This window comes from Sinohyriopsis cumingii, chromosome 11 (assembly GCF_028554795.1).
Source record: "Sinohyriopsis cumingii isolate HCF-2022 chromosome 11, ASM2855479v2, whole genome shotgun sequence".
NCBI classification, from domain to species: domain Eukaryota; kingdom Metazoa; phylum Mollusca; class Bivalvia; order Unionida; family Unionidae; genus Sinohyriopsis; species Sinohyriopsis cumingii.
In genome coordinates this window covers 78804210-78831134 of record NC_142971.1, presented here as the reverse complement: position 1 = coordinate 78831134, position 26925 = coordinate 78804210, and the positions used below count along the sequence as shown (strand labels likewise).

The 26925-nt window shown below is 36.4% G+C and overlaps 3 protein-coding genes across 6 annotated transcripts in view; 2 read left to right on the top strand and 1 right to left on the bottom strand.

The window, feature by feature from the left end:
* Nucleotides 1–7543, top strand: part of LOC149788807 (putative serine/threonine-protein kinase qkgA) — a 35733-nt gene extending 28190 nt beyond the window's left edge. The window contains exon 8 of one of the 2 annotated variants that reach the window (XM_089974929.1): nucleotides 6962–7543. The gene's annotated coding sequence lies outside the window, so the exon portion shown is untranslated. Of the gene's footprint in view, nucleotides 1–1256; nucleotides 2477–6961 lie in introns of those variants that run through there. The other variant, XM_089974928.1, reaches the window with a different exon arrangement.
* LOC149788803 (enoyl-CoA hydratase domain-containing protein 3, mitochondrial-like) overlaps nucleotides 1–26925 on the bottom strand; it is a 433692-nt gene that overhangs the window by 212108 nt on the left and 194659 nt on the right. The gene's annotated exons all lie outside the window — the stretch shown is intronic.
* LOC149788806 (uncharacterized) lies at nucleotides 9389–17229 on the top strand. Of its 2 annotated transcripts, none has more exons than XM_089974926.1 (2): nucleotides 9389–9738; nucleotides 13522–17229. In XM_089974926.1, the coding sequence occupies exon 2, from the start codon at nucleotides 14101–14103 to the stop codon at nucleotides 14686–14688; it is 588 nt and encodes a 195-aa protein (XP_089831052.1). In that variant the 5' UTR covers nucleotides 9389–9738; nucleotides 13522–14100; the 3' UTR covers nucleotides 14689–17229. Both variants share the same exon structure in this region, with proteins under 2 accessions (XP_089831052.1, XP_089831053.1).

Below are 26925 nucleotides of genomic sequence, written 5' to 3'. Positions count from 1 at the left end.
CAGTTGTGTATGATAATTGATATGTATCTGTATCAGTTGAGTATGGTATATGTCTGTATCAGATGTGCATGATATGTCCTGAATCAGTAGTGTATGGTATAGGTCTGTGTCAGTTGTGTATGCTATGTCCCTGCATCAGTTGTGAATGGTCTGTGTCTGCATCATTTGTGTATGGTATGTGTCTGTTTCAACTGTGCATACTATGTCCCTGCATCAGTTAGGTATGGTATGTGTCTGCATCAGTTGTGTATAGTATGTGTCTGCATCAGCTGTGTATGGTATGTGTCTGCATCATTTGTGTATTCTATGTCCTTGTATCAGTTGTGTATGGTATGTGTCTGCATCAATTGTGTATGGTATATGTCTGCATCAGTTGTGTATGGTATGTGTCTGCATCAGTTGTGTATGATATGTGTCTGCATCATTAGTGTATGATATGTGTCTTCATCAGTTGTGTATGGTATGTGCTTGCATTAGTTGTGTATGGTATGTGCCTGTCTCAGTTGTGTATGGCATGTGTCTGTATCAGTTTTGTATGGTATGTGCCTGCATCAGTTGTGTATGGTATGTGTCTGTATCTGTTCTGTATGGTATGTGTCTGTATTAGTTGTGCATGGTATGTTTCTGTATCGGTTGTGTATGGCATTATGTCTGTATCAGTTGTGTATGCTATACCCTTGTATCAGTTGTGTATGGTATGTGCTTGTATTAGTTTTGTATATGTGTATTAGTTTTGTATGGTATGTGTCTGTATTTGTTGTGAAAGGTATGTGCCTGTATCTGTTATGTATGGTATGTGTTTATCAGTTGTGTATGGTATGTGTCTGTATCAGTTGTGTATGATATGTGTCTGTATCAATTGTGTATGGTATGTGTCTGTATTAGTTGTGTATGGTATGTGTTTGTATTAGTTGTGTGTGGTATGTGTCTGTTTAATTTGTGTGTGGTATGTTTCTGTATCAGTTCTGTATGATATGTGTCTGTATTATATGTGTCTGTGTCAGTTGTGTACGGTATGTGCCTGCATCTGTTATGTATCATGGTATGTGTATATAAACTGTGTATTTTATGTGTCAGTATTAGTTGTGTATGACATGTGTCTGTCTCAGTTGTATATTATAAAATAAACAACACCAACATGTAGAATGTGTGACAGGTTTCACTTTAATGCTTCATTAGACATTGATGAAGCATTAAAGCGAAACTGGTCACCCATTCGACGTGTTGGTGTTGTTTATTTTATAATTTATCAAAAGAACCTTGACAACACCATGGTATCAACATATGATCCACGAATTAGCAATAGAACGACTTATTTGAAAATGGACAATGGAAGAATTAGCGAAGAAACAGATGAAAAATGGATTACACGCATGCTTTCTTGAAAATGTTCTGGAGGACAATCTTGTGCCAAATGGTTTGCATTTAAAATTAAATGTTCATATTGGGAATGATACAGCATCAAAGAAGTTTCAAGAATCTATTGACTCCCTATTGGAAAAAGTGTCTTTAGAAATATGTGAGAAACTGAAAGAAGAACATCAGAGGAGAGTGATCAAGATAGGCAAGTATCTAGAAGAGCATAGAAATGAACTAAACACTTTGATAAAAGGAAATGCAGGCATTTTTGATGAAGACCTTTTTAAAAAAACTGAATCTAAAAAAGATGAACTTTTATGGAGTCAACTTAAAAAGTTACAGAATTTACAGAGAGAGAAAAACAATTTTCTTGGACAAAGAGAAACATCAGCATCGAAAAGAACTAGAGGAAAATCAAAAAGAGATAATCAACAACCAAATAAATCATCAGAGGAAATTAACTTCATCAATGTAAAATAGAAACGGACAGTAACTAAGAATCACACACGGAATAACCAACAGCAAAGACATGAAAAGGAAATGGAATAAGCACGAGCACGAATTACCTATCAACCAAATCACATTGAAAAAAATAATAGACCCATTCCAAACAATTGCAAAAATGATCAAGCAAAAACCTTAACAGCCCCATGCACACAAAAGGCGACCTGTTCAGATGCTGTAAAAAATGGGGCGAAGAAAATTACACAAGAATCCAACAGAACGGTTATAGCAACAATACAAAGTCTAATGGAAACCATCAAGGATCTGTTGAAAACTAAACAAGTAGAAGAAAGAATAGGAGATTTATTAGAATACAAAACAAGAACAGACAGAGGAAAGAAAAGAAAAGAAAAAAGGAAATCGAAAGAGGAAAAGAAGCTGTGTTAAACCTTTCTAAACAAATTCTATTTAATAGTGATTACGTTCTTATAGGTAAGGGATTATCATATTGTCCGAGAACCAAAGTGCATGATATTAATTTAGCAGAAGCATTTTTCAAATACATAAGATCGTTAAAATTAAAAGAATTTTTCTCACAATCATGTATATCTTCACAATATGAAAATAGTTTCATCTACAAAATAAGAGCTTTTACAATAAAAAAGAATCAACATTTACACTTTCTAAAGGACGAGATATTTATCTCAATTTTTATACTGAAGCAACTAAACAAGACATTTTAAATAGCAGTCCTAAGAGAAAACATTTTACAAACATATCTGAAGAAGAACTATAAATTCTTTACGTAGCTTATCGCAAGATGAATGTATTATTATTAAAAAAGCCAGTAAGTCTAGCACAATAGTAATAATGAATGAGGAGGATTGTGTTAAAGAAGTAGAAAGACAATTAAATGATGAAGAATATTACACAAAACTTTCCTATAATCCTTCTGAAGATATTAAAGAAAAAATAAGACAATGTATTAATCAAATATCTGTACACAATTGTTCCATATATGGTGAACTAGATATCTTCCCAAATAAAATAAGTATGCCTCAGTTTTATATTTTACCAAAAATACATAAAACTGTTGATAAGTCACTACCTTTAGGATATCCAGGTAGACCCATTATTTCTACATATAACTCAATTACAAATAATATATCGCAACATATTGATCATATTTTCCAACTACTGATGAAATCACTATCTTCATATGTCAAAGATACTTATGATTTCATTACCAAATTGAAATTGTTACCGAAACTAACTGATAACTCATTCCTAGTTACACTTGATGTGGTTTCTCTCTACATGAATATACCACACAATGATGGTATCGAAGCGTGTAAATATTATCTTAAAGAAAAGGAATATACATATAAACTATCAAAAGAACATGTTTTTGATTTGATAAAACTTGTGCTCGAAAATAACTTTTTTCAATTTGGTAATACAAACTATCTCCGAAAAATGGGAACAGCAATGGGTAGTCCTATGGCACCTGCTTATGCATCTTTATTTATGGGAAAATTAGAAAATGATTTTCTAAATAAATGACTCTTAAAACCAGATGTATGGTTAAGGTTTTTAGATGATATATTTATGATTTGGAGTTATTCATTAAAAGACCTTTATTATTTTATAGACAGTTTAAATGAATTTCATCCAACACTAACATTTACATTCAATGTCTCTAAAACTAAAGTATCATTTTTGGGCATAGATATCGTGAAAAATGAAAATAATGACATTACTACCATGGTTCATGTTAAAAACACAAATATTCATCAATATGTTGAATATTCTTCATGCCATCCTAAATCATGTAAAAATGGGATACCATATAGTCGAGCAAAAAGATATAGAATAATTATTTCGGATGACGCTGTTTTTAAATCATATTTGACAGAGTTAGATCAGCATTTTTTAAATAGAAATGTCCCTATTCCCTATTGATATCATTGATACTGCATTCCAAAAAGTATCTTCTCTTACACAGCTTGAATCTTTACAATATAAAATCAAAAGTAGAAATGAAGATATCATTCCTTTTGTTATTGAATATAATCCAAGTTTGCCTAATATAGGTAAGATTATCAATAAATATTGGGATTTATTAAACTTCTCATGTAAAGCAAGTGTTAAATCGCTACACGAAAGCAAACCCATACTTGCTTATAAAAGGACTAAAAATCTTAAAGATTTCCTAATTCTAAATGAGAAAAAACATCATATAAAATAGGATCATCAACTAAATGTAATAGACCTAGATGTTCGCACTGTTCATTTATTAATGAAAATATTTCTTTCAAAAGTAATAATATGAAAGAAACTTTTAATATGCATTGTGGTATTAATTGTGCAACATCAAATGTTTTTTTTTTGATAACATACAAAAAATGTGGCATCCAGTATTTTGGACAAACCAGTCAACAAATATCTAAACATATGAACCAACATAGATCAGATATAAAAAATTATACTGATCAATCATTTTCATCTCATGTTGCCGCACATTTTAACAATATTTCCCATACATTGCAAGATTTCTCCTTCCAACCTACTGTTAAAGCTGATTCTGAAATGGAACGTCTGCTAAAGGAAACCTATTGGATTCACCATCTTAATACGGTGAATCCAAAAGGTCTAAATTCAAAAACACTATATGACATTCATTAATTCTGTTTTTTCTTTTTCTTTTTCTTTCTTTCTTTTTTTTCTTTTTTTTTCTTCTGAATTATGTCCCCTGTTTGCATTTAGATAAGAATAGTTTCATATTATTTTTTTTTGCACAAAAACTTAATTGGTAAAATATAATCTAATATAAAAATAAGTTTACTAATTCTTTAAAAACGAAAGTGCATTTTAAATTAATTCTTTGTATGATATGATTAATTATTTATAAAATACTTGATAGTAAGTGTTATGCACACCATAATTTTTTATTATATAAATTGAGTTCTGGTAAACAATTTAACATTTGTCAAGAATATATCAAGATATATATATTTTTTTAATTTCTTTTTTTAAAATAATTTATTTAATTTCTGTATCTTTAATAAATGTGCATTATACATAATACAAATATTGATAAAACTGTTTAACTCTATTTAGTAATACATTTTATATCAGTTGTATATGGTATCTGTAATAGTTGTTTATGGTATGTGTCTGCATTAGTTGTGTGTGGTATGTGTCTGTATTAGTTGTGTATGGTATGTGTCTGTATCAGTTGTGTATGGTATTTGTCTGTATCAGTTGTGTATGGTATGTGTCTGCATCAGTTGTATACGGTATGTGTCTGTATCTGTTGTGTGTGGCATGTGTCTGTGTCAGTTGTGTATGGTATGTGTCTGCATCAGTTGTATATGGTATGTGCCTGTATCAGTTGTGTGTGGCATGTATCTGTGTCAGTTGTGTATGGTATGTGTCTGCATCAGTTGTATATGGCATGTGCCTGTATCAGTTGTGTATGGTGTATGTCTGCATCAGTTGTGTACGGTATGTGTCTGTGTCAGTTGTGTACGGTATGTGTCTGCATCAGTTGTATCTGGTATGTGTCTGTATCTGTTGTGTATGGTATGTGTCTGTATCAGTTGTGTATGGTATGTGTCTGTGTCAGTTGTGTATGGTATGTGTCTGCATCAGTTGTATCTGGTATGTGTCTGTATCTGTTGTGTATGGTATGTGTCTGTATCAGTTGTGTATGGTATGTGTCTGTGTCAGTTGTGTATGGTATGTGTCTGCATCAGTTGTATACAGTATTTGTCTGTATCAGTTGTGTATAGTGTATGTCTGCATCAGTTGTGTATGGTATATGTCTGTATCAGTTGTGTGTGGTATGTGTCTGCATCAGTTGTGTATGGTATGTGTCTGCATCAGTTGTGTATGGTATGTGTCTGCATCAGTTGTGTACGGTATGTGTCTGTGTCAGTTGTGTATGGTATATGTCTGTATCAGTTGTGTGTGGTATGTGTCTGTGTCAGTTGTATACGTTATGTGTCTGTATCAGTTCTGTATAGTGTATGTCTGCATCAGTTGTGTATGGTATATGTCTGTATCAGTTGTGTATAGTGTATGTCTGCATCAGTTGTGTATGGTATATGTCTGTATCAGTTGTGTGTGGTATGTGTCTGCATCAGTTGTGTATGGTATGTGTCTGTGTCAGTTGTGTATGGTGTATGTCTGCATTAGTTGTGTATGGTATGTATGTGTATCAGTTGTGTATTTTATGTGTCTGTATCAGTAGTGTATGGTATGTGTCTGCATCAGTTATGTATGGTATGTGTCTGTATCACTTGTGTATGGTATATGTCTGTATCAGTTGTGCATCATGTGTTACACATCATCGATCATCCAAGCATCAATAATTGCTTTTTACCATTCTTTGGTATGACTCGGCCTTGGATCGAACCCACAACCTCCTGCATCCTAGGTGGAAGATCTAACCACTAGGCCACCAGAGTGATCCCTACCTTAATGGTCTTGAGTCAGTAATCTGTTTTCCATCACACTTTTTTTCTATTCATTAGCTTCAGACCTTTCCAGCTTTAATGATGGAAGTTAGTATACTTATATATCATCACTCAAGAGTCTCTTGTGTACTCTGTTGGGTATTTCATATTCAAAGTCATGGTGAAATGTTAGTATTGTAACTTTTCCACCAAGCTGTCAATTCCACTCTTAATTTCTGACTAGCAACTATTCACCCCTGTCAGAAAGGCACAATCCAATTCACTGTTGTATAATTTGATGACATCATCACAGCAGGCATGGGACAAAACTTCTCTGAAATTACTAGTTAAATCTTCAATGTAAGATGCCTCATTCTACAATCTAATGCTGGCTAGTTTGGTTCATGTATAAGTGTGTGTATATATATATATATATATATATATATATATATATATATATATATATATTTGTGTGTGTAATACATTACTTTATTCATTTGGTAGCTGCAAAGCTTCTTGTATCAGTAGGTAGATCTATTTTGTGTAATACATCACTTTCTTAAATCGATAGCTCTCTAGATAGTTGTGTGGATAGATTGTTCACTTTGTGTAAGACATCAATTTCGTCTATCTAAAACTGTCTAGCTTGTTATTTGGATAGACAGATTTGTGTGTAAGACATCGCTTTCTTTATTCAGGAAACACAGATACCTAAGACCAGATCATGCCTCAAGCCCATGATGTGAGAACCAGAACAAAGAGCTTTTCAAGTAAACTTTATCTGTACAAAGGTAACAATTTCTTACACATCAAATAAGTTTGTATGGCCTTATGAAATTGTTCTGGGTCCATAGTGGATCGTGTGCTGTCCATCATGCATCTGGATGTATGGTGTAGTCCTGTTTCCATTGCGAGTTGTATACTGTCCATAATACATCTGATTTTATTTTATGGCATTGTGTCCATAGTTGGTCATGGTTCTGTGCCCATAGTGGGTTATGTGCTGTCCATCATGCATACAAGTTGGGTGGCACTGCAGGTCTTCAAATGTCCCAGGTCCAAAATGGATTCAAGTTGTGATAAAAATAAACATATTCAGACCTTCCAGGATCATGCGAAAAAAGGCATGGCTATGGGTTGAGAGTGGTGATAAGAGGTTGTTTATGTTTTGCTCAGTGTGCATTACATACACAGTCAGCTAGACTTTTGAGTGCTTTTTTCAAATGGCACATCAGTTATATAACCAATCAATTGATAGCTAGTTAATATGACTTGCAACAGACAGGTTATTGATTGTAAATAAGCATACCCCTCTCAGTCATCGAGACTTTGTTTCTCTGAGTGTTTACAAATCAGTTGTTCTTTACCATTACAAGTCTGCAAGTATGTTATGGACATCATAATATGTCAAGACATTGTTTAGCAAGCTCCAGATAGTGAATTTCAGTGTCTGGCCAGAGGTTAAAGTAGATAATGACTGTTGACAGTTATGCTAATGAGATCTATACTATTGAAATAACCTTATGATTTTTATATAATTACTTTTGAAATTGACTTTTATAGAAAATTAAGATTTTTCCACCTAATATCATTAATTATGCCCTCATTTGTGTCTTCCATTTGTCATTGGCAATGACCAGATTATTAGGCTTCAGTGACCTAAAATTTTGAAATGGCAACTAAATTTACAATTAGGTGTTCTTATGGATCCAACATTATGATAGGTGTTTGGAGTGAAGTTGCAGTAAAATGCAAATTTGAATTTCAACTATAGAAGCTCATGGTTTTGTGTGATCCAGATCAAATGAGTAAACACATGTACAGTTCTCTTTTCATTAGTGCTTTGTTCAGACCCTAAATTCTTGTGTCAGATTCTGGTGTGGAACAATATGTACAGTTGTGTTTGCAGTCCCTTGTTCAGACCCAAAGTTATTGTTAAAGACCCAAAATTGTTGTGCCAGATTCTACACAACTCACACCAAGCTGCTTATTTCCACCAGTTTACACTGGAAGCAAACTGTCGGTCAGTGGGGCTGGAACTTCATGGTGACACTCCTGCTGATGGGAACTGCTTTTTGAGGCCATCTCCAGTCAGATTCGGTGATTAAATTGTGTTGTACAAAAATCACCACAACAGCTAGGCCAGGAAATAGCTGCCTTCATTAAGACTAAAAGAGTGCTACAGGTACATAATATTGTATGCTGGCCAAACCACTAAGGGGAATATGAAGGGCATTTTTCAATCTCTTCCCAGATGAACCACAAAGAGGAAACTGAAAGGACATTTTTTACCTTTTCCCAGATGTACGTTAATGGCTTGATTAACAGAAACTGTAAGCATTATAGGCAATCCTAAGCAAGTCGCTTCTTTTGTGACTATATCTATCATGTCACAGAAATTTATCCATGAACTGTATCTAATAAAAAATAATACCTCCATATATATGTAAGTATATATATATATTACAAACAGTAGAGAGAATTGTTGTTGGGGTTTGACATCATTTTCAGCACAATATAGGCTATACATGGTGGCCAGTATAACTGGTGGAGAAAGAACATTGGAAAATGCCGGGGAGAACCACCGAACTATGAGAAGCTACTGGCAAGCTTTCTCACATAGCTACGTTAGCCGAGCCTGAGACTTAAACACATGCAAACAGAGGTGAGATAGCAGTGATCCGGAATGGTGAGCGCTTTAGACCACTTGGCCATCGGGGCTCACAAGTAGAGGTATGTGTATACAAAATGAAAATATTTTTGCATTTCTGCTGTATATGTGAAGTACTGGACTTAAAAAACAAATTTCTTAAAGTATATGAAATACAAATGTTAAAGGAAATACGATTCTGTTAGGCACTTGGGCTGATCCCAGTGAAATGTATTACTGACTCTGTATCATTCTATAGATTTTTATGTGAGTCACTGGACTTGTACTCTACTGATGTGAAACTTAGTGAGCAGTGTATTTTCAGCAACACACCATGCATTCAATGACCAATCATTCCATTTTAGTTTCATATAAGTACATGATATAGCAAATATAAAAATGTTTAATAACTTTATGTTAAAATGGGGTTTTCATCTGACCCACATTGACCATTCAGAGGTTGGGTAATAAAAGATCAGCATCCTTGTCTTATTATGATGAATAATCGATTTTTGTTAACTAATCTATTACTCAACTGAATGTTTCTAATCTACTCAGGCACCATGCATTTGGATAGTTTCATCTACAATGAGTCGTTCGATGTCTACTGTACGTGAATAGCCAGGGATGGTGAATGGGTAGACAATCTGGTGGTGGTTGCAATGGCTACAATGTTACAAATCGATAATATGATTGTAACTAGCTCACCGTTATCAGGTCCTGAAGACATCATTGTTTTGGTTGTTAGACAAACCACATTTCAAGGGGATCCCATTCTTCTAGGACATGTCTGGGAATCCCATTACCAGCCATTACAACCCATAGGTAAGTTTAAAAATAGTACATGTAGTAGTTAAGTAAAATGGTAAATTTTGGTAATTTCATATTTGATCTTAATAATAATGATTTATTGTCACACTCTGTTGAACTACAATTAAACTCATGTTGACGGAAGACCACCTAAATCTGGCAGCAGAAAATGGTCTCTCAAGGCATGCAGTCTGTCAGAGAGATCATATCTCATGCTGTATTAAAGACATGTAGTCCATCATATATATCATATATCATAATGTACCCAAGACGTGCAGCATATCATGGCGATCATTTCATACTGTACTCAGAACATGCAGTCTGTCATGGAGATCATTTCATACTGTACTCCAGGCATGCAATTTATCATGGAGATCATTTCATGCTGTATTCAAGGCATGCAGTCTATCATGGAGATCATTTCATACTGTTCTCCAGGCATGCAGTCTGTCATGGAGATCATTTCATACTGTACTCCAGGCATGCAATTTATCGTGGAGATCATTTCATGCTGTATTCAAGGCATGCAGTCTGTCATGGAGATCATATCTCATGCTGTATTAAAGACATGTAGTCCATCATATATATCATATATCATAATGTACCCAAGACGTGCAGCATATCATGGCGATCATTTCATACTGTACTCAGAACATGCAGTCTATCATGGAGATCATTTCATACTGTTCTCCAGGCATGCAGTCTGTCATGGAGATCATTTCATACTGTTCTCCAGGCATGCAGTCTGTCATGGAGATCATTTCATACTGTTCTCCAGGCATGCAGTCTGTCATGGAGATCATTTCATACTGTACTCCAGGCATGCAATTTATCATGGAGATCATTTCATGCTGTATTTAAGGCATGCAGTCTGTCATGGAGATCATTTCATACTGTTCTCCAGGCATGCAGTCTGTCATGGAGATCATTTCATACTGTACTCCAGGCATGCAGTTTATCATGGAGATCATTTCATGCTGTATTCAAGGCATGCAGTCTGTCATGGAGATCATTTCATACTGTTCTCCAGGCATGCAGTCTGCCATGGAGATCATTTCATACTGTACTCCAGGCATGCAGTCTGTCATGGAGATCATTTCATGCTGTATTCAAGGCATGCAGTCTGTCATGGAGATCATTTCATACTGTACTCAAGGCATGCAGTCAGTCGTATAGAACAAATTGTATACGGTACTCAATACATGCATAAAAATCATGTATCCTATGGCACATAACTGAGTGATGTAAAGCACTTAAAAGAGAAAATATGTGTCAGTAAGTATTCCAATTTCAACTGCTGCTAGCCATATTATTTGTATATCAGCTATTTAGCAGCAAACAAGAGCATATGTCGTGATTGTGTCTGGCAAGGTCATCAGATAATAAACACATTAAGGAAACTGTAGTTTGTTTGCATGCATCTGTGAAGACAATGATGGTTTTCTGTTTGTGTATTGCCTTGCTTGGCATTCAGCATTAAGATTTTAATTTTAGGACTGGTTGGCGTAGTGTCAGGATAATGTGACTAGGTCGGACATGAATTTACATGTCTGTAGCATGATGCCCCAGTGCTAGACATCACTATAAAATAATACATTACAGACATTGTAGCGATATTGCTAAAAGAAAGTTAAAGCTACCTTCAAAATCCTAACATCACAAACACACATTGAAGCACAATGCAAATTTGTGACAGCCATGGTTTTGATATTTTTCTTCCTGGAAGCATGGATAAATCATTATTGACTCTTCCATTCATATAGCGTTTGTCCAAACCAAAGTGTCAGAATCACTAAAAACAATATGTGTGTTGATTTGTCAATCAATATCTGCTGAATAAGACTGGTTAATTGATTAGGGGTGGTTACTCTGTAGAACCTGAAACATGGTGATATTTATGCCTACAGTGTAAACTATTTAAGTAAACAACCATACTTTACCATAATCATGACGGATTCCAGATCTGGATACATTATGTGCTTTCTTTGTGGTCATTGTGATAACCCTCTCTTCCAAATGAAATAGTGAATATTTCTTGAAAATTTAACTGTACTAATCTCGGTGGTTTTTTTTAGATAAACGAATTAACATACACTATGCACATAGAGGCCAAAAGTATCTTCACCTCTTTAAACACTATAACATGAATAATTGTGCAAAAGGGAAAAATAGGATCAAATCTTAGAATACTGACATGATAAGACAGTACTATATAAGCCTGGTAAATGATATAAGATCCACTTGGGCTCTTGTTTGCATATACTAGTACATTTCAATGCCTATTAATGCATCTTAAAATGTGTATTTGGATATTTCTTAGATTCAGCAAAGTATGATAGGCTTAACGTCACTGCTAGAATACTGTTTTCTTAAACCATCCTATTACATTACTAAATTTTATTTTTCATCAACTTCACTATTTTCATGACAGGTCTTGATGATGATGATGGTAATGACGATGATACTGAACTTGCTGGCAGTTACATCTGTGTCATATTTTTTTTCATCATTTCCGCTAATTTTGGTCCACTACATAAAAGGCCCCTACATTCTGTTCAAATTCTAGAACTGTTCCGGTGACGTAAAAGTATAAATTTTACTTAAATCTCATGTTACAAATACACACGAAGCCCGGAGTGGTCTAAAGCTCTCTCCGTTATGGATCACTGCCAGCTCACCTCTGTCTGCGTGGGTTTCGAGTCTCGGATTCAGCCAATGTGTGTATGTGAGAGAGCTTGCCAGTAGTTTCTCGTGGGTAGTTCTTTCCAGGGTTTTGCCAGGTTTTACCTCCACCATTAATACTGGCCGCCATGTATAGCCTATCTTGTGCTGAAAAATGTTGTTAAACGCTACAACAACAACAACACCAACAACATTTCTAAACATAGTGTGGACAATTTCAAGTTCATTTAGTATCACTTGCAATGTATTTGACTTTGCATGCAGTGGCATGTGAAATTATGTTCTTTACATTAAATATGAATGAAATGATTGTTGCTCTACACACATTATCCTTTGTAATAGTTTTTCTTCCCATAAAGTATCACCTAAACTGATTGTTCATTACATTTAGTATCACCTGAAATAGTTTTATCATATTTAGCAGTTCCTGAAGTGGTTTTTAGTTACATTTAGTATAACTTGAAATGTGTTTTTTTTAACCTTCAGTATCACCCGAAATGATTTTTTTAAATATTTAGTATCTATCTGAAACTGTTCTTCACTAATAATGTATCAGAAAAATGAGATTTTCATTACATTTTGTGAATGCAGGATCACATGTAGAGATTTTTCATTACGTTGAGTATCACCTGGAATTACTTTTTATTACATTTAGTATTACCTAAAATAGTTGTTTTGTTTCATTCACTATCACCTGAAATGTTTTTTTTTTTTTTGTTTATATTTAGTATTATCTGAAATGGTTTTTCTTTTACATTTAGTATTACCTGAAATGGTCTTTATTACATTTAGTATTACCTTAAATGGTTTTTCTTGACAGCTGTTCACTTAAACTCCCTCATCTTATTTTTAAATCTGGATTGATTGACTGAAGTAGATATTCTGCTCTTATTTCAGTATTTGTTCACTTGAAGCCAAAATACAGGAGTAATGTATAAAATGGATGTAATGATTATAGCTCAACACGTCTCATCTGTTTTATAACTGACTGTATGACAGAACTTGCCAATTACACTAAGCTCTTAGTCATAGGTATTTCTCCTGTATTACAGTATTTTCTCTCATGGAAACTGTTTAAACATAGTTTCAAAACATTGTCCATTTGGCTATTTTCAGCCCCTGTCAGTCCTGTGCCAGTCCTAGTAGGCAGTACTACACCAGCCCCAACAGATGTTCCCACTAGAGCCCCAAAATCTGGCCCTACACCAGAGGTGGCAGTTGGTTCCATGTCATCACCAGTACCTAGAGCATTTAGTACCCCAAGCCATCACCAACAGCAGATGTAATGCAAGCACCAGCATGATGCCCCAGTGCTAGACATCACTATAAATTACCACATTGCAAACGTCAGCATTAGGTTCAACACCATCAACAACTCCTAGCTCCATCCAGGGCCCAGAGCCTAGTTCTGCAGCATCTGGTCTCAGGCTACAGGATCTTGTTCTACACCATCTACAACAGCAGCTTTCACGTCATCCCCAACATCCAGTTCCAAACCATCAGATGTTATGCAAACTGCAATATCTGGTTCTGTAACTCATCGTATGGAAACCCCAACATTTGGATCCACAACGTCTAATCTAATACAAGACCCAACATCTGTTTCCACACTATCTACAACTGATGATCCCATGCATGAAATAACCATCTGGTTCTAAACCATCCCCACCATCCAGATCCGCAACAGTTGATGTCATGCAAACGTCAATATCCAGTTCCACAACAGCTTTCATGCGAACCTCAACCTCAGGATCCACAACAGCTGATGTCATGCAAGACCCAACATTTGCTTCTACAACAACTGATGTTATGCCAGCGACATCTGCATCCACAACATCCACAATAACTGATGTCATGCATGTAACACCATCCAGTTCCACAACAACTCCTATCATGCAAACCCCAAGATTTGAACCCACAACATCTGATGTCGTCCAAGCCACAACATCTGTTTCCACAACAGCTTATGTTAAGCCATTTCCAACATCTGCTTCTACACCATCCACAACAAATGGTTCAGCACAACTGCCAACATCCAGTTTTACAGTAGCTGTTTTTATGCAAACAGAAACATCTAGTTCCACAACAACTGATATTATGCAGACCCCATCATCCGGTTCAAATCTATTAACAACTGCTGGTCCCAAGCCAGCCACAACTTCCAGTTCCACAGCAGTTGATCTCCTTGAATGCCAAACATCAATTCCAGGTCACACACAACTGCTGGTCCCATGCCAGCTTCAACATCCACTTCTGCAAGGGCTGATGCCACACAGGCCATAACATCTGCTTCCACAATAACTGATTTCATGCAAGCCCCGCCATATATTTCCATACCATCCGATACTGTTGGCCTCATGCCAGCTCCACATCAGTTGATAGTATGCATATTCCATCATATGGTCCCCCACCATCTACCATCAGTGGTCCCAAGCCAGTCCCAACATCCAGCACCACAAAAACAGCTGATGCCGTACAGGCCCCAACAGTTGATGATGCTGACAGATTTATGCACATTGCATGCTTGCTGTTAAATGTTTTTATCTAGGGTCCTTAGACACCTCATGCGTCATCATACAGTTACTGTCACCTGCAGTCTTGACCAGTATCTTGCCAACAACAGGACAGCCATTGAAAGTCTTAAGAAGAGTAGAATACTAAATAAATCTCAGATGAACATTGGAAATACAAACCTAGGTGAATATGATATTACACTTTTATTTGCACTTTTCAATAATATTGTTTATACTATAAGCCCACAGCAATTGAAAATGAAACAGTTTTTGAGAGATGAAAGAAATAAAATAATTGCTCATGTTAAATCAGTCACTATAAATGCAAATGATTACCAGAAATTTTGGAATGACATCTGTACAATGCTGAAGGCTCTAAGTAAGCTATAGTAGGGCCCACGTTGAGACTCCTGGCAGGTATTTGACCCATGCTTCCACGAAGATAAAGGTAACCTCTGGAGTTAAAAGATCTCAGACGTGACCATTGAAATATGATGGAAGGACAAAAACTGATTTTAGTGCCTTACAAACAATGGATAGAATACCATCAATGGCAAGAACAGCGAACCCGCATATATCTCCCAATCCTCATTTGATAGAGATATCCCAGTTACAACATGAATTGCAATAGTTTGATGGATCTCAGCAATTTGTCAAAAACGGAAAAATCGCAATGGTATGGTGAAGTGTTGCAACAACTGCAATTTTTTCACCAGAAAGCTGTAGACGAAACAGCACCACCAACCTTGAAAGATTTTAAGACCTTGATAGAAAGATCATCACCACTACTACTATCCCCAGTGACCAAAACAGAAAAAAGAGAAGAAGAAGTAGAGGTTCAAACTCCAACAGAAGAAGTATACAAATTAACAACACTACCAGAGCAAGTGACCAACACAAACTACATCCAGAATTAGATGGATTAAAAAGATGATGGCTACCCTTTCTTCCACAGAAGAGAAATGTAAGGTGAAGACAAAAGTGAAACAAAAACTGATTAACCCTGTTCAGACATCCTCCTCCTCGACACTTATCGCTCGCCAGACACACAAAGCATTACAATCCATGAAAATACCACATGAAAAGTAGCATTAGTGTAGAGTGGGTGACCTCTTAACAAAAATGGAGAAGGTGTTAGCCGGCATTTACTACACTCTAGCCCATCCTGTGTGATATGGAGGAGTCCAGAAATAGTATCGTGCCCAATACTCAAAAATGAAACCAGCAAAGGCACATAATTTCTGAACCACCTATCCAAAAAGAATTAAAGAAATGTGACATTCATTTTTTCACCACTGAGAATCATGAAATCAAAGAAAGCATCGTGGAATGTTTTCAACGCACCTTGAAAGAACGCACGTGGAAAGATTGTACACGTCAACATACTTTCAAGTACAGCGACATATCTTACCACACCTGGTCCATGCGAACACCCAATCTTACCTTCGGAGCATTGGGTGTGCCCCCCAGGAAGTGACTGTTTTTGAGTGTCTGTTTGGTGCGTCCCTGACGGTGGCTGTCCCCATGAAAGGTATAGTAATGACAGTAGGAGAATGGGTGCGCATTGGCAAAGACAAATGCACTTTCGACAAAGATTACCTACCCAACTGGACCACTGAATTGTTTCTTGTCACTGGACAATTACATGGCCGTCATCCTGCCGACTATAAATTGGAAGACATGAATTGGAAGTTAAAGGAACTTTTTACTTGCCTATGTTACAATGCATAACCAAAACAGAAGATGAAGTGTATGACATCGAAATAATTCTCAAATGAAGAACCCGTAAAGTGAGAAAACGTAGTGCCAAAGAAGTCAAAGTACGTTGGAAAGGGTATCCTCCCAGTTTTTATTCTTGGATCGACACTTTGCAAGTCATTGACTATAAAAAAATGTAACCGTCATGCCCTTCAATACAACAACCCTGATCACTCCTTCACCCACTTCTTCTCTGCAAGATCTACAAAAGCAACCCATGTGGGTGTGGTATGGAGAACGTGTGCCTAAAACGCAAATCATCTTTTTCTGCAACATCTTTGTGGTATATTGTGTCATCGGTGCTGCCATTGTAAATTTGAGTTTTAAACAAGAAGACAAACATTTGTGGACCATTTTACCTGGATTAAATGTTTCAAAACACGGATGGTAGGCTTGTCTGAACTGTCGTGAGATAAATATGTTATTATCCAGCAGAGACCATTTTATTATGAGAAGTCAGTTGTTGGTATGTGGTATATCAGTACAAATTAAAATGGTGACACAGAATTCTCCCGTCAGCAAAGGATTTGATACTGAAGATCTCTACAGCCCATACCAGTATTGCACACAAGAATTAAAACTTTTATCATATGGTAATTATGTGTAGTCTTTCATTTAGTCTTGCGGGTACAAAAGACAAAAAAGATCATTAGATATTGATAAGCCTGAACCTGTACTCAGAATAAGCCAAACAGATCAGCAAGGTACATGTATGTACAGGGTATCCGATATAATTAACTAATATTGCTATATGACCTAATAAGGAAGATAAAAAACAAACACATTTTTAGATATTTAATACTTAAGTGCAAAATAATTCTTTGCTAACAACACTTCCCATGCATGTATGAATTGTGTTTCACCAGTTAATCCATGTCAGTTATTCAGGTGAACAATTTCAAACCCACATAAGAGTATTGTCAACAATGTTAGCTCTAAAGGTCAAAGAGCAGAAGAATGTATGGGATGTCTTGTTGTCTGTCAAATAATGACATATAATGACTCTGATAAAATGTTTGTCAATTCATCAACACAAACTTGTTTTCACTACGCATAAACAATTTGGATGATTGACATGAAACTAAACACACATTAGTCCCATAGTCTACTTGGTCTTAAAAGAAACATTTGCCCCTTGAATATGCAATATTGTCACTACAATAGCCATCTTAAAAATTTAGTTATCATTAGTTCTTCTGAATGGATGGTCATATTAAAATGGAGTCTTCTGACGATATTTCTCAGGTCCTAATGAAAATGGTTCGATCTGAAGTCCACTATGGTCACTGCACTGTCTATTTAGCAAATTGTGCCACTTTTAAATTAGAAGTGAAATTGCTATCACATTTTCTTCTGAAGACTTTTCATGTGTGGTTGGTCCTAAAAGGAAATCGGAGATCCAATATGACTACCACGGTGGTCATCTTGACAATCTTGTTATTGTAAGTCCCAGAATAAAATTAATATTGATATGGGGTTTGTACCAGAAAGATATCTTATGATGTATATTTTGTCCATAATGAACATTGTACTCATCTGCTGTCAAATGTGGATGACTACAGTGGCCATCTTTGAAGATTTTGTATCACTATAGATCCTGAATGGCGTTATATAAATTGAATTATATATATTGAATTTAATTATCTGTTTGTTAGCTTTCATTTTTTAAAAATCCATTACATGTTATTGTAGGGTATCTTTGTTTACTTAATTTGACATTTTCCAGAAATTCAGTTCAGTTGTACTTGACCTGACTGTGATAATAATAGAAACATTGTATGTAGTTTCTGACCTTGATTCAGTAACAGTGGCAGTTCTTGTAAGCAACCATTTTTTTGTTGTTGGCATTCTTTCCCTGAGTTAGAATCATTGATTTAAGTTAAGACCATGCTGAGAATAAGGGATGTTAGGCATGTAAAAAGCTTCTATTTCGTTCTAGAAGGATGACCATGTCCCTCATCCGGGAAACTGTTTGGCATCTTAAGTTAGCATTATACCTAATGTTTTATATAGAAGTAGTCAGTGGGATTTACACTTTTGACACGTTAAGTTGTGTTGTTGTGACCTGATTTTCTTTTCTTCATATTATCGGATTTTAAGTGATTTTTTTTTCCCTTTGGAAATACTAGTGCTCTAAATTAAATCTAGGACAAGGACATTTATTGAAATTTATACCAATTCAAATACTGGAATAATATTTTCTGTGATTCACCAAGAGACAGTTGACACTCCCGCACTTCGCAAGTTACAACAGACATCATCTTCCATTTTGTATTTCATCTGGATTCGAACTCAGTTTCATTCAAGATTTTTATTACTAGAACTTATATTTTGTAATTCTTGGATTATTTTTGGATTTGATTCGTCAAACCGTAAGTTCTCTTTTCTCAGTTTTCACTTGTTATTCAAGAAAAATAAATTATTTGTTACATTTTATTAAACTTGTCTTCACTTTTTCCTGTTACTTTTTGTAAGAGCCTTGACTTGTACCAGTGTATACTCATATTGGCATGGCGATTTACTAACTTAATTGTTATGGTGTTCAGTTGGTTCAATTTGTGCCATTTAGAAAATTCAGTAAAGCTGCCACAGTGCCTCTTTTCAACATCTTGTCATCAGTATTTTCTTTCAATAAATGGTTATATTGTCATGGAGGTTTAATGAAGGACTTCTTGTGATATCTAGTTGATTGTAAATGAAAATGAAGCCAGTCTGTCTTCTGATGTGATTGCCACAATGTCCATCCCGAAAATCATGTTAACACTGCTACTTCTAGAAGGATGGTTCTGTCGACATTGTGCTTTCACAAAAAGAGACTTTTATTATATTTAGTAGTTACTAAATATAAATGGTATGAATCTGATGTCAGACATGTCCACCCTGGCTTCCATCTTGAATATGTTGTTCTTGTTTATTTTCCTCGAAAATGGAAAGTCGCATAAACATGGAATTTCAACCAAAATACGTATAATTATGATTTGATTGTTCTAAATGAAAATGGTGCCCTAATTACATCCATTATGTCCAACACTGCAGTTAATTTGAAACATTTCTTATCATTTAAATGTAGGAGAATAAGTTTCAACATTCCACAGCTAAATGGACGAATTGGTATTATCTTGAAAATCATGTTCTTCTTGTTTTTTCTCTCTCTAAAATGGAACGTCATATCAACCTGACATTTCGACCTGAAAACATCTTATCGTGTCTAGTTGGCGCTCATTTAGCATCCAATACGTGGTTTCAACACACCACATATACTATTAAGAAATGGTCATGTCTTGAATTCATGGAAATTCATTTCGACCAGTTTAGCATCAGTCCCTTCAAGGTATTATTTTTACAAATTGTAAAGACTCTGCAATTAGTATATGCGATAGAAAATCCACACTCAGCTGTGTCATCTGGATTAAACCCTGGTCGTTATCGTACGATCGTCAGTAAGAATGGCCAAAGATATTCATAAAATTCGTGAGTATAAATAAATCTTACCTTCAGGACAAATAGGGTCCGGATACCATATCGCGCCCGATATTGTCAAGATTACCTCTTAGATTTGGATCAGATTAACCTCTGACACCATCAGTGTCAATTACAGAAGTGAAGAAGTTGAATGCATAGCTTCATCATTAATCATTGTCTGTGTTTTCACCAACCGTTGAACCTGGTGTTTTGATACCGGTTGCTGTCACGGTGCTTGGTATCTACCGTGTCACAATCCCCTGCTGAAACATTGGCGAGGAGACCCTGACAATAGAACTGTACACTGGATGTATGCCTGCCTTTTAATACAAAGACAATTAATGCAACGACAACCGTGAGCATACTTGTAATATCAGTGCGTATTGTTAATGCAGAGAAACTCTTTTGTACTTAATATTACGGAAATGACTTTGCTGATGCTTTACCGGAATTGATCACATGCACAACAAGGTTATCGCACTGCACCAATCGCAAAACAAATTACACTACGATCAGTTGATAGCATTAAAAGCGTTGCCATGGATCTGTGGGAAAAGATTAGATTGTAGAGTATTCGGTCAATTTGAGATCGACTACGCCGATTAGTGACTCGAGCACCGCGGGTAGAACGAAGGGAAATTACCCTTCCATTTACAGAAACAATTCTTTCGCCGATCATTAATTATCAATGTAGCCACTCAGCAACGTCGAGCCAACTCAGTACATCTAAAAACATTTAGTAGAAGCAGATTATGGGTGTAGACCAATCCCGTACATGAGTGATGAAACCGAAAATGTATAAATAATGTCAGAATTCTGAAGTAGCTGATCATGCATTTGACATGGAAGAGTTTTTCAGGATAGATCGACGCGAAAAGATATTCAGTATTATTCGTCCTGGATATGGAACCTACTCAAAACGACCGCATATAATTACATGAGAAGCTTTCTTGGAAATCTACTGAAAACGTACATAGTACGTTCACGCTATCCCAGTTTTGATACCGATAACAAGGTTGGAATTGCAAAAGTTCTAACTCGATGGATAGCTGATGTTGCTAAGATTTCAAATAATAACGTCTGATCACGAAGTTGCAGTTGGTGGAATCCGCATGAGAGACTTATAATAAGTAATCAGAATGTACGATGGCAAATAATGTCTTACGAAATGTAATTACATACTTATAGAACTATTAAATTACGTCTTCTCTTTGATTTGACAATGTATCAATAAAGCTTCAGTGAAAATTCTGGTAACCAGAGTCAAGTTATGAGGAATTATTTTACGACTTTTTTTCTTCTCGTACAAGAAGTCGCAAAATGATGGTATTGTCTATCTCTTAAGTTAATAGAGGGTTGACTCATAAAGATGTATGAAAGTTCATTGAAAGCAACTAAAGTAATGATATGTGGCAATGTAAATGCTTCCTTTACGTCATATTATCCATTTTAGTGTCAAGCTAACATCGGGTACCCGTGTTAAAAGTCAGCTTCCTTTCCATATGTTATAGATTGAAAACAAGCAGGCAAATTTTAATAAAATAAAAAACCATTCGGGGATCAGCGCTAAATATCAAATGGTGTTTAATATTAACTGCTTGTCAAAAGTAAAAAAAAAATTACTTCTGAGTTACTTTCGAAATGCATAATATAATTGTCTCTGTGACGAGTACACATAGACTTGACTCGGCATTTAAACCCAGTTAAGTTAAGAGGACCAGTGGTAAGCCATGTGCAGTGAAAATCAATCAACCAACTATCCACTGTCAAAAGAAAATGGATCAAAGTCGGGGACTATACAGCAGACATTTGCAGATATTTTGGCGTGAACAGCAATCTCTGGTGCGTCCGCCTCGGATGCGGGAGGTCGTGCGTTCGATCCCCGGCCGAGTCATACCAGAGACTTACAAAAATGGTACTAACAGCTGCCTTCCTTGACGTTCAGCATTAAGAGGTTAGTGTTAGGACTGGTCGGTCTGGTGTCAGGATAATGTGACTGGGTGGGACATCATGCTACATGTCTGCGGCATGATGCCCCGGTGCTAGACATCACTATAAACTGCCACATTGCAGACATCGTAGCGATATGACTGAAAAATTGTTAAAGCTACGTCAAAAATCAAAATCACAAATCACAATCTCTGGTATTGGGAAGCATCATTACACATTGCAAAGGTGCCCGGTTCCTGGTGGTCTAAAATACTCTCCTTTATAGATCTTTGACATCTCATCTCAAAGCATGCTGTTACCTTTCACTTAGTTCGTCTCGGTTTGTATGGGGTTCATCAGATGTGCTTGTCGCCATATGTAACCTGTCATATGAAGGAAAATGGTTTTAAAGCTACAGAACCAGAAACCTTATTCTAAATTGTACGAGATGGTAACACTCGTATGCTATATAACGGTAGGCACTTAAAAAAACTAAATCTCAAATAAAAAATCATTAATAGCAATCAAATTTTGCAAAAGTAGACTGAACTATCGAGCACATATGCACAAGGGGTTGTTAAGTACATGCAACATTCATGAACTAACTTGATTAACTCTATCGTCAGATCAGGACCTACAATCCCACCCCTGTGCACATGACCGAGCTATTTTAACTTCGATAACCGATTTAGACAAGGGCCGACCTGTCGTTTATCAGTTAACATGGGTACATCAGTAAGTGTGGTCTGTGCAAGATGCTTTGGGGGAGAAAAATTAAAGCATCCATCAACATGGTATCGACTGGGTAAGACCATTTAACCCTTTCAGTTTAAAAATAGTGGATGTAAACACTATTACAGTTTACTTTAAAAAGGATATTAGACAAAGTAGCCAAATTATGGAAAGAAGTTTTCAATCAGAATGTGGATATATTGCCTGAAATATATGCTAAAAGTTTTAAAATTACAAGAAACCCAAAATTGAGATTGCTACCCTACGCAATAGGAAGCATAGTACCGGGACAATAAAACAAAATTGTCACACGTACATACCATAAACTGCTGTCGTTCATGGTCCGGACTCAGAATACACAAGTCTGTTGATCTCCCAAAAATATTGTTCTGATGTATTAGTTTCATTGGAACAGCTGGACATGGCTTATTAATTCGTGGTAGCGGTGCACTTTCATGTACGTGCCACTAATTTGCCTGTTCCCAACAAATTCAAGATGTTTTGCTGTGATTCTTTCTGACAAGCTGATGTTGCTACGTTTTCAAATAATAATGCCTGATCACGAAGTTATTCTTCGGCTTAGCCCAAAGCAGCTTGCCATTTAAGCAGCGCAATATGAAACGATTCAGGTGTCACATAGAAACGTTATCCATATTTTTTTTTTTTTTAACTGGACTTATCTCGTGTGTTGACCCAAATAAAACTTCATCAGCTTAATAAGGTTAAACAATGCAAACCTAAATGGCATTAAAAATGTTAGTCAAGGGAAACGCAAGTTCGAAAGAATGGTGGAATATTTCTATTTCTCGTGGCCAATGCAGCGTTATTAGCGGAAGAGGTTCCGTAAACGAATAATGCATGAAAAGCCCTTCATCTACCCAGAACAGACCGCAGAATCCTCTCTGACAGAGGCCTTAGACTATCAATTAATAATTGTATTTGCAAACATAAAAAAGAAAAATGTCGCTAACATGCCTTTGAATAAATCATTCCATCCGTCTTAAATTCCACCAGCTTGTATATTAAATGGTCAGTTTTAGTCGTATCTATATTACATATAACTACTTAAATTTACCACAAAAGGAAGATTGCAGATTGGCCAAACGAATTGCAAAGTATCTAGGCCATCATACTGGCCAAACGAACTGGAACGTCCCTAGTTCATTATTCCAATTAAATGCCGAACACTCGGCTGATGTTTCGACAGTATACACTTTATAAACAAACTGACGTGGCATGAATTGCATACTAGTTGGTGGAATCCGGATGAGAGACTTATAATACGTATCCAGAATGTACGATGGCAAATAATGTCTTACGAAAAGTAATTACATACTTATAGAACTATCAGATGACCTCTTCTCTTTGACTTGACAATGTATCAATAAAGCTTCAGTGAAAATTCTGGTAACAAGAGTCAACTTCTGAGGAATTATTTTACGACTTTTTTTCTTCTCATGCAAGAAGTGGCAAAATAAGAATATTATCTGTCTCTTAAGATATTAGAGGGTTGACTAATAAAGATGTGTGAAAGTTCATTGAAAGCGACTATAGTAATGATATATGACAATGTAAATGCTTCCTTTACGTCATATTATCCATTTTAGTGTCAAGCTAACATCGGGTACCCGTGTTAAAAGTCCGCTTCCTTTCTATATGATATAGATTGGAAACAAGCAAATTTTAATAAAGACTATTAGGTGACCAGCGCTAAATATTACATGGTGTTGAATATTAACTGCTTGTCAAAAGTATTTAAAAAAAACATGAACAGCAGCAGGGGGGGGGGGGGCGAATCCGACATTTTGTCCAATCGTCATTTGGCTTAATTATTACTTTCTGCACTCAGCGGATCCGGTGTAGTCAGCGCCTGGTAAAAAAAAAACGACGACGGTCCATCCTACACGACGGTGACGTCATTTAGTTCTGCGCGCCGATCCCAGTTTTGTCAGCGTCCGGTAAACACAGCGACGACCGCGTTGATGTCATTTCCCCCCCCCCCTGCTGCTAAGAAGTTATTTACAATGAAAATTATTTACAATTTAACCGAATATTTGGTCAAGTCCGATACGATATCGTGTCCGAGGATCATGTAAATTTATCGTTACAAATCCATGTGGGGTCGACTGAGCATGACTAAAAAAGTTTCGAAAACCATTAAAGTCCATGTCACCGCCGCACCATGTCTGCCAAATATTTCGTAGCGTGTGTGTATCAACGCCGTTGAATACAGCAAGAATATTACAGTTGTCTCTGATTACTTTTGGAATCTGAGTGTATCGTTGAGTGACATATATCACGTCGGTGTTTTTATGCCTGCCTCTGGAAAATATCCTAGCTGGGTTTTTTTGATTGTCTAACATAACATCATCGTACACGACTAGATTGTTAACGTCGCCATCAATATCATCAATACCCGGTGCATCATTGATATCTGTAATAAACTCAATAACATTTTTTTCAGCGATCGCTGATGCATTCTCGTTAAAATCTTTCAACACCTCGTAGCATCGTTGATCATCTACGCTAGGGGCGATTAAATACAACTTATCCCACTTCATCCATCTCATTATTAAATTGAGTAACAATTGCGTCTTGCCGGATCCAGATGGTCCGATGATAATCATCCGGATCGAGTTTGGTAACGCTGCAACATGCTTAACTGGTTCTCTCGTTTTAGTCGCCGAAAAATCAATTATATTCTTATCTCTATACATAAATTATGGATCTATATTGTGTGAAGTGTAGAGTGCGTACTGGCACAAATGATATGACAACCGTTACAACGAGAAATAACAGATCGGCGCTTACTGGTAAGTGTGTACAATGCGGTACAAAGAAATTTAGATTTATTTCTGCTAGACCCGGAGACGTTTTAAAAAAAAGCGAGGAGGTGATATTGCAGCCAAGTTATCAAAACTCCCCGGAACACCGTGGGCAAAGTATCCAGGAGAAAAGCACCTCCCAGGATATAGCTACTGTGGCCCCGGAACACGATTAGATATCAGACTCAATGATCAAAATCAGCCGCGACCCGGTGAGTATCCAATAAACGCTATCGACGAAGCATGTCGGATACATGATATAGCTTATCGTAGCGGTGATTTGCAACAGCGTCATATCGCGGATGTAAAATTAATTCACGCGTTAAATGCTATTCCTGATAAATCATTCAAAGAAAAATTGGCTTCATGGTTGGTAAAATCGGCTATGAAAGGTAAATTAATGATTGGAAGCGGAGCTTCTCGCGCTGGTAATTGAAAACGCTAGCGTTTATAATAACAACATGGAATCCATCTATTATTCTCCGAGAGGATACTGGAAAGGAAAGGCCGCAATTGGTAAGCTTGCAAGCGCTGCAAAGGTAACAAAGGCCACTGCGGCTAATTGGTTATCCAAACAGGCTATATGGCAAATTTATCTACCACCGCCTAAAAGCAGCAGGGAAGTTCTACAGACCAGACGTTCCAGACCAAATAAAGCTTCCTACGAGAACTTTCTCCGTAGAAGCCTCAGATTTCAAAAATAAGCCTTCCTACGAAAATTAATTTGCGTAAATTCACTCCCGACTGCAATTTTTTGTGTGCAAATTCAATGATTCTAGACAAAGATTTTAGGGGGGGGGGGGAAATTTATTCCGTCGACGAAGTTTGCGAAGTTTGGCTGCCTTTTCGTGAATAAATTTGATCGAGACCGATTCGATATCTACTACGCGGATCATGAAGATTAATCGTGATGAAACCATGCGGTGTTGCCTGGGCGTGGCTGAAGAAAATTTTAAATTTATTTATGTCCATATCGCCGTTGCACCAAGTCTGATGAATATTTCTCAGCGTGTGAGTATCAACGCCATTGAAAACCGACAAAATGTTACAATTGTCCCTAATTACCTTTGGAATTTGCGTATATCGCTGCGTCACGTAAATCACATCGGTGTTTTTGTGTCGGCCACGCGAGAATATCCTAGCCGGATTAGTTTGCTTGTCCAGCATTACATCATCGAATACGACAAGATTATTAACATCGCCATCTAAATTTTCCACGGATGGGGTTTCATTGATGTCTGTGATGAATTCGATTGTGCCTTCGTCGGTATTGTCACTAAATTCCTTTAGTACCTGATAGC

Coding starts and splice junctions, on each gene's coding strand:
- LOC149788806 (XM_089974926.1), top strand. CDS start 14,101: ATGCAAACGTCAATATCCAGTTCCACAACAGCTTTCATGCGAACCTCA.